The sequence below is a fragment of the Giraffa tippelskirchi genome, chromosome 6 (assembly GCF_054371585.1).
Source record: "Giraffa tippelskirchi isolate mGirTip1 chromosome 6, T2T-mGirTip1v1.2.pri, whole genome shotgun sequence".
Classification (NCBI taxonomy): Eukaryota; Metazoa; Chordata; class Mammalia; order Artiodactyla; family Giraffidae; genus Giraffa; species Giraffa tippelskirchi.
Genome location: NC_137280.1, coordinates 95,019,458 through 95,034,461, shown reverse-complemented (window position 1 = coordinate 95,034,461; position 15,004 = coordinate 95,019,458). Strand labels below are relative to the sequence as shown.

General features: G+C 51.2%; 1 protein-coding gene across 1 annotated transcript; it reads right to left on the bottom strand.

Annotated features, from left to right (window-relative positions):
* Positions 1-2,038: 2,038 nt before the first annotated feature.
* TINCR (TINCR ubiquitin domain containing) lies at positions 2,039-10,126 on the bottom strand. The gene is made up of 3 exons (XM_081499613.1): positions 9,805-10,126; positions 6,675-6,786; positions 2,039-6,149 (listed from the first exon to the last, which is right to left on the bottom strand). Exons 1-2 carry the CDS (start codon positions 10,062-10,064, stop codon positions 6,783-6,785), a joined length of 264 nt encoding a protein of 87 aa, XP_081355739.1. The 5' UTR covers positions 10,065-10,126; the 3' UTR covers positions 2,039-6,149; positions 6,675-6,782.
* Between the last annotated feature and the right edge of the window lie 4,878 nt (positions 10,127-15,004).

Here is a 15,004-nt window from a genome sequence, read left to right as displayed (position 1 = left end):
CTCATTTTGGCTTGGGGATGAGTCAGGATCTCTCTGCCTACAGACAGCCCAGGCTGTGCAAGCAGCTTCTGGCCCAGCCACCTTAAATACCTCCCTCCTTGGGAAGGTTTGGAAACTGAGGCCCACAGAGCAACAAGCATCACCCGAGGTCATTCAGAAGAGGACTAGGGGGAAGCTCAGAGGAGGGGTTTCCAGAATCACCGCCTACCCCCCACCCCACACCACCCTGTGGCTTCTGTCTCCTCTGTTGGATCTATAACTCCAAGAGGGCCAACAGCTGGGTGTCCTGGTCACCATGCTGTCCTCAGAGCCCTTCAAATTGGAGGTGCTTCATCCACGATTACAGAATGGGCAGTCCTAGCAGCTTTTGGAAACACCCCAGAGGTGGTGCTCAGAGGATCGGCAGGAAAGGGTTCCTTTCTGATGGTGGATATGAGAGACAGATACAGGAATATGGAGAGAGACAGAGACAGAGAAACTGCCAGAGACATGGCGAGAGATAGAGACAGTGATAGAGACATATAGACTCAGAATGAGATAGTGGAGAGGCAGAGATCAAGAGACACAGAGAGAAAGAAGTGATAAATGGGAGGCAGATACGTGCAGAAGAGACTGAATGGATGAAGACACAGGTGGGGGGCAGGCAGGGAGGCAGCAGGGTCAGGACCACCACTAAATGGTATAGGACACTTTGTGTGAATTTCAGAAAGATTCCCCTTCCTGAGGCCCTCTCAGCCCAGCTGGATGTTTTTGTGCAGTGAACAACCTGCCCCACCATCTAAGGCAGCCAAAGCAAGGTCTGTCTTGGCATCTCCAGCAGCCAGCACAAGACCAGGCACACAGAGCACGCTCAATATATGCCCGCTGAACTAATGGACAAAGTTAGATAATGCCAGAATCCAGTCTGGAGTCCCGGAGAGAGAGAGAGAGGGAGGAAGGAGGAAGGGAGGAAGGCAGAGCAAAACCGAAGTGGGAAGTCCGGGCACCTGCAGTTTCTGGCTGAGCCACGGATGCCTCCTCTGGGAAGCACCTGGGTTTACCTGCTACCCAGGAAAATTCCCCTCCAACTTCTCGGAGCACAAAGTGAGTGGGCAGCCAAGGCGGGAGGTGGCCCCTCCCCCGGACGCCAGGGGCCCCAGCGAGAGATGGTGACTGCCAAGTCTCACCCGAAACTCCTCACAGCCCAGACTTGCTCCTGGGGTGGAGCCAGGATCCTGAGAGGCCCTGAGGGGGGACCGGGCTTCCCCTATTTTCACAGCCCAGAGATGGGAGGGGGCTGGCTTGGGGTCACCCAGAATAGGAGTCAAGGGAAAAGCATTCCTGGAGATGAGTGAAGAGGGAGGAGAAAAGGACGTGCTTAGGGCTGAACTGTCAATGGAGGGTGAAGCTCAAGGCCAAGTTAGGGAGGTTGAACTTGGCTGTGTGTCCAAACACTTAATCTTTTATTCTATACACACTCAGTTCGGTCCCTCTGTACCTAGTCCCAACCTGAGTGATCCTGGGGACCCAGAGGTAACTCCTAACACTGGGAGGACACACAGACCTCTCCGTTCTGTGGCTCAGGAGTGAGTCAGGAGTGATGGAGGCTATAGGACCCAGAGGCCGACTGGGAGAGGGCTGTTGAACCCAGTGGAGGTTGGGCATTAGTGCCAGGAGCTTGAAAATGTAGGAATATGTCAGGTGAAAAAGACCCAAAAGCACATCCTGGGCAGAAAATACAAGTCTGGAGGTGTGTAAATCAGACAAGTGTTCGACTTCCCTGGTGTACAGTGGATAAGAGTCCACCTGCCAATGCAGGGGATATGGTTTCAATCCCTGGGCCAGGAAGATTCCACATGCTGCGGAGCAACTAAGCCAATGTGCCACAGCTACTGAAACCTGTGTGCCTAGAGCTGGTGCTTCACAACAAGAGAAGCCACTGCAGTAAGAAGCCTGTGAAGAGCAGCATCCATTCACCACAACTGGAGAAAGCCTGAGCACAGCCATTAAGACCCAGTGCAACCAAAACCAAAAAATAATAATCAGAAAAGGCTGGAAATGATTCAGAATGTACAATAATGCTGCTGTACACAACAGGGTCAGGGTTGGACCAGAGAGAAAGATCAGACCTCAGACGGATCAGAAATGGCTGCATGAAGAAGGGGGCATGGGAGCTGGGACTTTGAAGGATGAAGTTCAGTTCAGTTCAGTCGCTCAGTCGTGTCCAACTCTTTGCGACCCCATGAACCGCAGCACGCCAGGCCTCCCTGTCCATCACCAACTCCCCGAGTCTACCCAAACCCATGTCCATCGAGTTGGTGATGCCATCCAGCCATCTCATCCTCTGTCGTCCCCTTCTCCTCCTGCCCCCAATCCTTCCCAACATCAGGGTTTTCCAATGAGTCAACTCTTCGCATGAGGTGGCCAAAATATTGGAGTTTCAGCTTCAACATCAGTCCTTCCAATGAACAACCAGGACTGATCTCCTTTAGGATGGACTGGTTGGATCTTCTTGCAGTCCAAGGGACTCTCAAGAGTCTTCTCCAACACCACAGTTCAGAAGCATCAATTCTTTGGCGCTCAGCTTTCTTCACCGTCCAACTCTCACATCCATACGTGACTACTGGAAAAACCATTGCCTTGACTAGACGGGCCTTTGTTGGCAAAGTAATGTCTCTGCTTTTAAATATGCTGTCTAGGTTGGTCATAACCTTCCTTCCAAAGAGTAAGCATCTTTTAATTTCATGGCTGCAATCACCATCAGCAGTGATTTTGGAGCCCAAAAAAATAAAGTCTGACACTGTTTCCACTGTTTCTCCATCTATTTCCCAGGAAGTGATGAGACTAGATCCCATGATCTTAGTTTTCTGAACATTGAGCTTTAAGCCAACTTTTTCACTCTCCTCTTTCACTTTCATCAAGAGGCTCTTTAGTTCTTCTTCGCTTTCTGCCAGAAGGGTGGTGTCATCCACATATCTGAGGTTATTGATATTTCTCCCGGCAATCTTGATTCCAGCTTGTGTTTCTTCCAGCCCAGCATTTCTCATGATGTACTCTGCATATAAGTTAAATAAGCAGGGTGACAATATACAGCCTTGACATACTCCTTTTCCTATTTGGAACCAGTCTGTTGTTCCATGTCCAGTTCTAACTGTTGCTTCCTGACCTGCATACAGGTTTCTCAAGAGACAGGTCAGATGGTCTGGTATTCCCATCTCTTTAAGAATTTTCCACAGTTTATTGTGATCCACACAGTCAAAGGCTTTGGCATAGTCAATAAAGCAGAAATAGATGTTTTTCTGGAACTCTCTTGCTTTTTTGATGATCCAGCGGATGTTGGCAATTTGATCTCTGGTTCCTTTGCCTTTTCTAAAACCAGCGTGAACATCTGGAAGTTCATGGTGCACGTATTGCTGAAGCCTGGCTTGGAGAATTTTGAGCATTACTTTACTAGCATGTGAGATGAGTGCAATTGTGCGGTAGTTCGAGCATTCTTTGGCATTGCCTTTCTTTGGGATTGGAATGAAAACTGACCTTTTCCAGTCCTATGGCCACTGTTGAGTTTTCCAGATTTGCTAGCATATTGAGTGCAGCACTTTCACAGCATCATCTTTCAGGATTTGAAATAGCTCAACTGGAATTCCATCACCTCCACTAGCTTTGTTCGTAGTGATGCTTTCTAAGGCCCACTTGACTTCACATTCCAGGATGTCTGGCTCTAGGTGAGTGATCAGGGTTGATTATCTGGGTTGTGAAGATTTTTTTTGTACAGTTCTTCTGTGTATTCTTGCCGCCTCTTCTTAAGATCTTCTGCTTCTGTTAGGTCCATACCATTGGAGTTTGCAAACAGAAACAGTAAGGCATGCAAACTGAGCAGAGAAGCTGTGGCCCAAATTCAAAGAACATGATGATGGCATAGCAGAAGGAATGACTTGAAGAGTAAGATCAGTAGATGTCAGATTTCTCCAGATCCAAGCAGACTGCCATTCAAGGCCAAGAAACCCAAGGAGAATTCCCCCTGGCTCCTCCAAGCTGTATTAGGCCTGCTCCAACCACTGTTATCTCTCCTCCATGGGTCACAGGTACTGTCCACTTTGGTCCATGACAGCACTTGGCGGGGATGCTTTCCACAAGTGGTGCTGGGATCTCAGGCCAGGCTTGTCCCGCTCTGTGCCTCAGTTTTCTCATCTGGAAAATGGGAATGTCAGAAGCCACTTTTGCTGTTTGTGTTCATCTCAGGACTGGGAGGACTCCAACAAACACTGTGAAGGCAGTAAAGAGATAACAGGAAGAAAGGAAGAGAGAGAGCAATGGAAGGGAAAAGACTTGCACCCCTCCTCCAGGCCAATACCAAGAGACAGGCCCAACATTATTATTTCAGAACACGTGGGGCTGTCGAGGATTAAGAAATGAGTGGTGATTTGCATGCGATTTGCATTCAGTTTGCATACTGTTTGTTAAATGTCAAAAAGGCCTGAAAATGCTTTCTCCCACCCCCACCTCAGCCAAGAAGCAGGAAACTCTTCCCCTTCCTCTATCAAGGACCTGTGCATGGACTGGGGACCCTTCAGTTCAAGGATGGCCAGGGCAGCAGACCCAAGGGGAAAGGGGTGACCTTGGATGCTCCACCTGTAAAATGGGTCATAATCCTCACCATCACTGACTATCCTTTCAGTTGGCAGACTGGAGTAAGTGGAGGCCAGGCACAGACCTTGGGACATAGTGAGAGCCAAGGAATGGAGCTGGGGTGACTATTAAAAGCCCCACTTTCCTGCTGGGCCCTGGGGGTGAGGGGTGGGGAGTAGGCACGTCCCTCAGCGTTTGCGTGACCCTTCGAGGCCAAAACCAGGCAGGAGCAGGGGCCTGGGCTGCCTGGCCCCAGGGGAGGAATGCCAGCCCCGGAGAGGCTTGTCTGAGGGGAGGCGAGCAGAGCCCCGCAGGCCTGGTGTTGTCCCCACCCAGTGGAAGACAAGTCCGATCTGAGCGCTACTCTCCCCATGGCCACAATTTATTATCCACCTGTCCCTACTCTGGGCCCTGCAGCCAACAAAACTCTTAATTAAAACATTATTTCTTCCCAGACTCCTGAGCCTCTGCCCTGTGACGCCAGCACCAAGGGCGTGAATGCAGCCCTCGAGGGTGCATGCGAATGGGTTACCCTGGGCGGTGGGTGGACTACACAGAAGACCCGATGCCTTGCGGCCAAAGATCAGAAATACAACTGAGTTCCCGCTTTCTACTTGGAGGGGCTTTTTTCTTTTCTGTCCCCACACCACAGCTTGTGGGATCTTAATTCCCCAACCAGGGATTGAACCCTGGCCGGAAGCACAGCGGAAGCAGAGTCCTAACCATTGGACCACAGGGAATTCCCCACCCAGAGGGTCTTGTACTCAGAATTCCTACAACACACTGCCTGGAATAGTCTGGATCACCCCCATGATTATCATCAATGTCTCAGCTCTCTGCCATGCACAGACCCCCTCCCCCAACCCCCATCCATTCAACCAGAAGACCCTGTGCTGCAAGTGAAGGATGCCGACAAGGACCGGGCATGGTGCAACTTGTGGAGAGGTTTGGGGGAGGGGCACAGTGCGACACTGGAGTGCTGAGAGGGCTGGGGTACCCCAGTCTCCACCTTCAGTCATTTGAGATTTTGTGAGTAACTGGCCACACCCACCAGCTGAGGCTGTTCACAGTAGAGGGGGATTGTGGTGGCCCCAAAGAGGACAAGGTGCTCACTGGCTGGGAAGAAGGAAATCCAAGACTTCCTGGAGGAGGCTGCAATCCCTGGTGGACTGGAGCTGAAGACAGGGGTGTGAAAAGTGCTTCCAGCAAGGGGCACAGCTTTGGCAGAGGCATACCCAAGAGAATGTTCAAGGCAGGAGCTAGTGATGCCCACAAGCTCCCCTCCTCTCCACTCTATGCTTCTCCACATGTGACATCCTCCAGCTGCCTCCCAAGATGACACTGTGGATTCCCCCTGGGCACTTGAAGCTCCAAGGTGGGAGCCATGGCCTCAGGATCACACAGCACAACTGGAAGGCTGGCTGGCCTGGAGCGGCAATGTCCTCAGTCAGCGTCAAGGACTAGGACTCCATCAGAAAGGTCCCAGGCGGTGGGCAGCAGCTGGGCAGGCCATTGTTTCACCATCTATCCTGGGAGCCCAGAACCTTGGAACAGCAGGAGGGAGGGGATAAGACAATTTCAATCCAGGCCCCAATAAGAGGATGAGAGACCAGCTCTCTGACCAGTCTTCCTTCTTATCTTTCCCCTAATACCTGCCACCAGCTCCTCCCCTTCCATCACCCTGGTAGCCAGGGGAGCTTGGCACTTGGAGCCACCTGGTGGCAGTCACAGGAATTGCAGGCAAAGAGTGCAATTACACCAAACATGCTAACCAAAGCCCCCTCTTTCAACGTTAGGAGGGGGAGTAACAGAACCCAGAGCATATGAGCAATTTGCCCAAGGACACACAGCAAGTCAGGGCAGCATTACTCAGGGCCATGTGTTAGTTCGAAGGGAAGTGAGACATGAGGCCAGTGACCCTACCCCAGCGTCTAGAAGTGTAGGAATATGGAGAGGGGTGATGGTCATCAGAGATGAGTTCCTTCTTGTCTCTGGGCCCCAGTTTACCCATCTATGGTCTCCATAATCTCCAAGTTCCCTTCCATGTCCCAAGTACTAGAGAGACTTACCCTGAGTGAGGTCAAGGCTCCCAGGAGATTCCCCTCCCCATCCCAGCCTACTCCTTCAGCCAGCACCTTTGGTCCCCTCGGCCATGGCTCCACATCCTCCAACCCAGGTTACCTGCAGGAGGGAGACAGAAAGACACAGGTTACAGGCAAATGTAGCCCTCACCTTGGCATATAAGGCCTCCTGGTTTGCTTGGTATCCAGCCAGTGCATCTTTCTGCATCTGCCACGACTCACTTCCTCCCTAGAGATCCTCTCTCTTGCTTCAAGGAGCCACTAGGACTCCAGGAAGATGTTCTGAGCATCCTCTTCCTCACCTCCAGAGATCATACAGTCAATGAACATTTGTTGAGCACCTACTGTGTGCCAGGCACTGAACTGGGGAGACAGCAGTGAATAGGACGGACAACAATGCCCTCATAGAGTTTACAGTCTAGTGGGGGAGATGGGGTGAAAAGAATTAGTAAAATATTAGCAAAAATAATCAATGAAATATAGACAAGTCAGTTCCAGGGAGAAAGATAAAGCAGGTGTTGGTGGGATGCAGTTTAAAACAGGTGGTCAGGGAAAATTACACTGAGGATAAGTGTACAGGATAAGATTACACTGAGGATAATCTATACTGAACTAAGGCCTGAAGGAGCTGAGGGAGGGAAGTGGAAAGCATTCCAGGTAGAGGGAACAGCAGTGCAAAGGTCCTGAGGTAGGACCACGCCTAGAGAGTTGGAGGAACAGCAAGTTGACTCTGTCTTAGTTCGCTGCCACCATCACTCACCATCACCAGACCTCCCTCCTCCACCAGTCTATCCTTCCTGCAGAGGGCACCCGTGAGCACCTGAGTCAGGCCACACCCCTCCTCTGCCCATAGCCCTCCAGGGCTCTCATTTCCCTGGGAGATCAAAGCCCAAGTCCTCCTCATGGCCCACAAGGTCCTGCATGACCTGCCCCAGCTCCTCTTTGCCCTTCCCTCCTCCCTCTCTCCCCCTCGCTCACTCTGCCCCGGACACAGGGGCCTCCTCACTGTTCCTCCAACACACCAGGTCCTGCCCCAGGGCCTTTGCATATGCTGTGCCCTCTGCCTGGAACACCCTCCTGCCTACTCTTGTTCTCTGTTTAATCAGCTCCTTCACATGGTACCCTGAAATGTCACCTTCTCTGAGACACCTCCCCTGGCCACTGTTGATAAGGCAGCAACCCCTCCATCACTCTTGACCTTCCTGCAACTTTCCACAGCCCTTATTACAACCTGATGTTTTATCACATATTTATTTGGTTCCTTGTCTGTCTCTCCCACTAGACTGACTGTGGGCTCCATGAGGACAAGCCTAGTCTGGGTCCCTGCTGAATGCCAGTGCCCAGGACATGACCTGGCATACAGTAGGCAATTAATGAATGCTTGTTGTATATTGAACATTGATTGTGTGGTCATTTGTGCATCATTCAGCTGCTAGGCTTTGTCTGGCCACTGCCAGGAACATCCTCTCCCACCACATCCCCATCTCCTCCTACCCCTGAGACCCTCCCTTGAGAGGTCCTGGAGAGGCAAGCCCTCCTACTGCATCCTGAGGCTTTAGGACTGTCATCTGAGACTACTGCTCTCAAAATATCCCCCAGGGACTTTCCTGATGGTCCATTGGCTAAGACTCTGTGCTCCCAATGCAGGGGGCCTGGGTTCGATCCCTGGTCATGGAACTAGACCCCACATGCTGCAACTAAGAGTTTGCATGCTGCAACTGAAAGATCACACATGTCACAGTGAAAATCAAAGATCTCAAGTGCTGCAACTAAGATCCAGTGCAGTCAAATAAATATTTTTAAAAAGCCACCCCGGGCTTGGTGGATCAAGCCTCTAGGGGCCCAACAAGCATAACCCCCATAAACTTCAAGATTACACAGAAAGTTCCAGGTCCTCCCCCATCCAGCATGTCTATCCTGGGCTCTGGGACCAGCCACTGCCCATCTCCTCCATCTCATTGTCCACCTAACCAAGCGTCAGCCTTCACCATCTCCCAAAGCTGCCCTAGTGCTCTGCATGTGCTGTTCCCATGGCACTTCTTCCCAACCCCCACTCTCCTTGGATTGGGAGACCCACTCATCTCAGGTCACCTTGGCCAGGGGACCTCTCTGGATATCCCCAGATGGCCAGATCAGAGCTTGGGCGGCAAGGGCAGCAGGAGTTTGTGGGGAAGGCAGGGGTAGTGAGGGAAATGGATGAACAAAGAAGGAAGAGAAACATACATACATACATAGAGAAAAACAGCAGAGACAGAAATGAATAGAGACACAGAGAAACAGGATGAGAGATAGACAGAGACAGGAAGAAGGAAAGGAACGGAAATTTAACAGGGACAGCATCCCCCAGAGAGGGATTGACAGAAAACAGAGAGATCAAGAGAAATGCAGGGGAGGCTTCAGAGAGGCAGACAGAGTGAAAAAGAAGAAAGCCTGCAGGGGGAATCGAGCAGTCCTCCTGACCTTTCTTGGCGCCTGGCTCCCTCCATCCTTCCTTCCCAGCGGGTTCCCACAATAACCAGTGCTTGGAGGGGAGAATGGGGGCGGCAAACACAGGGGCGAGAAGGGCCCCTAGTCCACCCTCCCCGGCAACCACCATCCCACTCCACCCCATCCCAGCCAAGCTCTCTCCTCGCCTCCCTTCAGCCTGACCCACTTCCCAACTTCCCACCCCACTGGCGATGCCAGCCAGGCCCTGGGGTGCCCTGCTGTCTTCCCCTAGCACCCCCCAGCCAGGACCCCAGCCAGGCCCAGCAGTGTCCCCCAGGCCCCATCCATCCTGACCCACCTCCTACCCAACCCCGGACGCCAGCCAGGCTCTCAGTTCCTTGCCATCTCTCCCATAGGCCTGACTCACCTCTCGCCTGGGACCCAGCCAGGCCCCCTGTTCTCTCCCCAGCCCTGACCCACCACCTCCCATCTTCCACCCCAACCGGCCCCACCAGTGACCCCCAGGCCCCGTCCATCCTGACCCACCTCCCAACCCATCACTCCAGTTCCCCGTCGTCTCCCCGGAGCCCTGACTCACCCCTCACACGGAACTCCAGCCAGGGCCACCTGACACCACCCGCTACCAGGCCCCCGCCTCAGTTCCCAGGTCGCCGCCCCAGCCCCCAGACACCTGGGGTCGCTGACGAGCAGCAGCACCGAGCCGTCCTGTAGGCGCACGTCGCGCACTGTCTGGTGGTCGTCCAGCCGCCGCGCGTTGTAGTAGAACGTGCGCTTCCAGGAGCTCACTCCCTGGCCCACGAGCTGGGCGCGCAGGTCGCTGAGCGTGTCCCGCGGCCGCACAGTGAGCGGCAGCAGCAGCGCCTCGTCCGCCAGGTGCACCTTGATGTGGTAGCGCTTCCAGCGAGATAGGCCCCGCCGCAGCCCCTCCATGGCCCGCACCGGGCGCTCGGACCGGGCTTGGGGCCCCGCGCGCGCGCGCCCGTCCTCCGCACCCACCCGACCGGCCTGGCCGCCCGCCCCCGCCGCGGCCGCGCCCCGCCCCGCCCTCCCGGGCACGCCCGGCACGCAGGCTGGAGGCCCGGCAAGGGCGGGGCGCGGCGGGAGACTCCCCGGCCCCGCGCCCCGACCCGCAGACGCCCCTCGGTTTAAGCCGAGGTGTTTTAAGTGCCTACTGCGCGCCAGGCCGATGGAGGCGCCCAGGGAACCAGAGAATAAAACGTACAGAAAACAGCCGCATCATGAAGATAACTATGTAAATACACACTGTATCCGATCGTGGAAAGTGCCAGGCAAGGACCAGAGCTCCAGTCTGGCCCCTATTTCAGAGATCAAGATCAAGGGAGGCCCCTCTGTGGAGGTGGCATTTGAATGGAGATCTGACGGAGGAGTGAGCCAGCCACTCCAAAGGTCACAGTCAAGAGTGATTACTGCTTGCTGAGCTGGGGAATAGCCCATGCAAAGGCCCTGGGGCAAGCCCCTGCCTAGTGTCTTGGAGGAACAGTGAGGAGGCCTATGGGGCTGGAGCAGAGTGAGCTAAAGGGAGAGAGGCCGGGTGGGGGGTGGGGTGGGGAGGAATGCAGCAGGTCGTGCAAGGCCTTGAGGGTCCACAAGGAGGACTTGGGCTTTTACCAAGGGAGATGGGAGCCCTGGAGGGAAGTGACTGAGGTTTGTATTTGTCACTCACATATCTGACTCTCATTTAGTCCCTTATTTCCTTGATGATACATTCAACCAGTACTTATTCTGTGTCCAGGCTGGGTGAGTGATGCTGTGCACCAGAGAAATCTCAATTTAGGGATATGCCATCAAGGGTCACCCAACTGAAGGTCAGGGACACAGAGCTGGACACACAGATTCCCAGTGCTATGTGGTCAGGGTTTGAATGGTAGGAGAGACCTCAAGCTGGAAAAGGCCAGTAAGGATAAATGGCTTTCCAAATGGGTGGGCATGGAGCACTAGGGCTTTGGCATATGAGTAGGAGTTCAACACTCCCACCAAGGAGTTACCTGTCCATGATCAACAACTATTTAGTTGTGTGCCTAGTGGGGAGAAGCAAGAGTCAAGGCTTGTGGCCAAAGACGGTCAGGGGAGGCTTGTAAGCAGGAAATCACCTACTCCCAGTTCCATAGTCTTCCCCCACCCTGGCAACCCCTTTCTCAGGCTCCACCAGCCTCTCCAGTCTTACTTATCCAAGCACCCTCTTCCTGAAATTCTTCCTTGATTGCTGCTTGCCCCCATCCATCGCCATACCTGCCAGGACAGGACTGACCAGTTCTGGGTGTCCAGAATGTTGACTTGACCTCAGAGAGGCTGTCTATACTTAGAAGCCAGTTACTGTGGAGCTCCCTGGGGGCTCCTCCTCCAGCAGTGACCAAAAGCTGGGGAGGGAAGCTGAAATCAGAACAGGGCAGTGGACAGATCGAGAGTTCTCAACCCGACTCTGACCCTTGCATGTTTCTTAGGAAGGAACTTAACCTCTCTGGGCCTCAGTGTTGCCATCTGTCCAATGGGATTGTTACAAGGAATGAATTACTGCACGTAAGCACTTGGAAATGTTCATGAAGCATAGTCACCGGCTAATTGGCTATGCTGAGAGAATCATCAAGTGCAATTAAACTCCTCAAGGAAAAGCAAATAAAAACAAAAATAGCAAACAGGAAAGAGAGGGAAAAAAAAACCTGCTCAGTGACAGACGGCCTTCTAAATACTTGATTTTAAAAAAGAAAAGAAAGCTTCCCTTAATTCTCACATGGAACTATTATCTCCCATTAAACAGATGAGTAAAGTGAGACTTGGGCTTCCCAGGTGGAGGTAGTGGTAAAGAACCCGTCTGCTAATGCAGGAGGTGTGGGAGACATGAGTTCAATCCCTGGGTCGGGAAGATCCCCTGAAGAGGGAAATGGCTACCCATTCCAGTATTCTTGCCTGGAAAACCCCAGGGACAGAGGAGCCTGGGGTCTACAGTCCATGGGGTCGTAAAGAGTCAGACACAACTCAGTGACTGAACAACAACAACAAAAAAGTGAGACTCGGAGAGGGTAATTTCCTTGAGGATACACAGTGAAAAATGGCAGAGCCAGGATTTGAACTCTAGCCACCTGGCTTCAGCCATCATGCTATTGTCCACTTTCTATGCAGCTTCTTAGACAACCATCAGATTTCAGATGGAGATTTTAAAGGTGGCTAAGAGCAAATTTAATTGGATGGGGCAAGCAGCAGTGGCCACAGGACTGGAAAAGGTCAATCCTCATCCCAATTCCCAAGAAGGGTAGTACTAAAGAATGTGCTAACCATTGGATAATTGCACTCATCTCCCATGCTAGTAAGGTCATGCTTAAAATCTTGCATGCTAGACTTCAGCATTATGTGAACCAAGAACTTCCAGATGTCCAAGCTGGGTTTAGAAAAAGAAGAGGAACCAGAGATAAAATTGCCAACGTTCACTGGATCGTAGAGAAAGCTAGGAAATTCCAGGAAAACATCTACCTCTGTTTCATGGTCTATGCTAAAGCCTTTGACTGTGTGGGTCATAATAAACTGTGGAAAGCTCTTAAAGAGATGGGACTACCAGACCATCTTACCTGTCTCCTGAGAAACCTGTATGGGGGTCAAGAAGCAACAGTTAGAATCCTGTATGGAACAACTGATTGGTTCAAGATTGAGAAAGGAGTACAACAGGGATGTCTGCTGTCACCCTGTTTGTTTAACTTATATGCTGGACACATCATGAGAAATGCTGGGCTGGATGAGTAACAAGCTGGAATCAAGATAGGTGGGAGAAACATCAACAACCTCAGATATGCCAGTGATACCACTCTAATAGCAGAAGGTGAAGAGGAACTAAAGAGCCTCTTGATGAGGGTAAAGGAGGAGAGTGAAAGAACTGGCTTAAAAGTAAATATTAAAAAAACTAAGATCATGGCATCCAGCCCCATTACTTCACGGCAAATAGAAGGGGAAAAGGTGGAAGTAGTGACAGATTTCCTCTTCTTGGGCTCTAAAATCACTGCGGATGGCGACCACAGCCATGAAATCAGAAGACGATTGCTTCTCGGCAGGAAAGCTGTGACAAACGTAGACAGTGTGTTGAAAAGCAGAGACATTACTCTGCTGACAAAGGTGCGTATAATCAAGGCTATGGTTTTCCCAGTGGTCATGTATGGTTGTGAGAGCTGGTCCGTAAAGAAGGCAGAAAGCCAAAGAATTGATGCTTTTGAACTGTGGCGCTGGAGATGACTCCTGAAAGTCCCTTGGACAGGAAGGAGATCAAACCAGTCAATCTGAAGGGAAATCAATCCTGAATACTCATTGGAAGGGCTGAAGCTGAAGCTCCAGTATTTTGGTCATCTGATGTGAACAACTGACTCACTGGAAAATTCCCTGATACTGGGAAAGATTGAGGGCAAGAGGAGAAGAGGGTGTTAGAGGATGAGATGGGTGGATGGCATCACTGGGAGTTAGGGAAGGAGAGGGAAGCCTAGCAGGCTGCAGTTCATGGGGTTGCAAAGTGTTGGACACAACTGGGCAACTGAAAAACAACAACAACAACAAGAGGAAATTTAATTCCAGATGGATCATCCCCCACCAAGCAAAGAAAGAGAGAGACAGAGACAGAGAAACTGTTAAGCTATTAGAAGAAAACATGGAAGTTTAATAATAATCCCAGTGTGCTGAAGCACATTACACCTTTAATGATTTAAAAGATTAATAACTGACTACATACAAATATAGAATTCCTATACACACACACAAATACTAGAAGGGTCAATAGATTAAGTCAGAGAAACTTTTCCAAGACATGATAGATAATAGAATGATTTCCTTAGTATGTAAAGAGCTTTCAGAAGTCAATGAGGACCAAAAATCCAATAGAAGAGGCAAATGATATGAACAGTTTCTGAAAAGGGAATACAAATGTCTTCTAAGCATATAAAAGGGAGTTCATTCTCCCTTGTCATAAGCTAGATATAAAATAAAACTACCACGAAATACTTAAAAAAAAATTTATCAGATTGCTAATGATGGAAATTTTGATAATTCACCATGTTGCTGGGGTTTGGGGAAAAGAGCAGTCTCATGCACTGGGGGTGCATGTTCTAATCTCTCTGATTATATGTGTGAAATGTTCTAATCTCTCTGATAATAGCTATTAAAATGAGAAACTGCTGTATCTCTTCTGGGAATCTGTCCAGGTGCCCAAGGACAGATTATAGCACAGCACATAGGCTGAGCAATTTACATGTAATCCACAAGGAACTCTGAGGCTGGTCTCACTGAGCAAAGGAGGGAAACTGAGGCCCAGAGGAGGGAGAGAATGAGGGTCCAGAATGCTGGTTGCACTGTCTCAGGCAGGGGTGGGGTGGGGCTGACTTTACCTGTGGCACTGGTCACCACAGCACCAGCCACCTCCCTTGTCAGGCTAACCTCCAAGTTTCAGGCAACACACCTGTTGGTGTGCAGAACAGGTCAGAGCAGAACCAGAGATGCTCAGCTTTAACATATGGAGGCCGAGCCGGCCACGCTGAGCCCTGCAAGTGTGGGTGCCAGTTCCAATTAATTCTGACTTTCTCATTAAGCCGTTAGGAAAAGCCAGGTGGCCGCAGGCGGTAGGCCCTCTGCCTTAGCCTCTGGATTAGAGGGATCATGGTTTCTGCCTCAAGACACTGTATTATCTGTCATGGGCAATTATGGGAGACCCAGGCGGGCAGTGACAAGCTTGGAGAATCCCTGAGTTCTAGAACCTGGGCAGCTCTGAATTGTGGAATCTCTGAAATCGTGGACACCCAGAATCTGAGAGTGCCTGGCATTCTAGATCTCCAGAATAATCTCCCCTCTTCCCGAACATTCTAGAATCCTAGTGGGAATTCTCT

Bases quoted from the DNA above. Each gene is read 5' to 3' on its own strand.
- TINCR (XM_081499613.1), bottom strand. From the start codon at position 10,064: ATGGAGGGGCTGCGGCGGGGCCTATCTCGCTGGAAGCGCTACCACATC.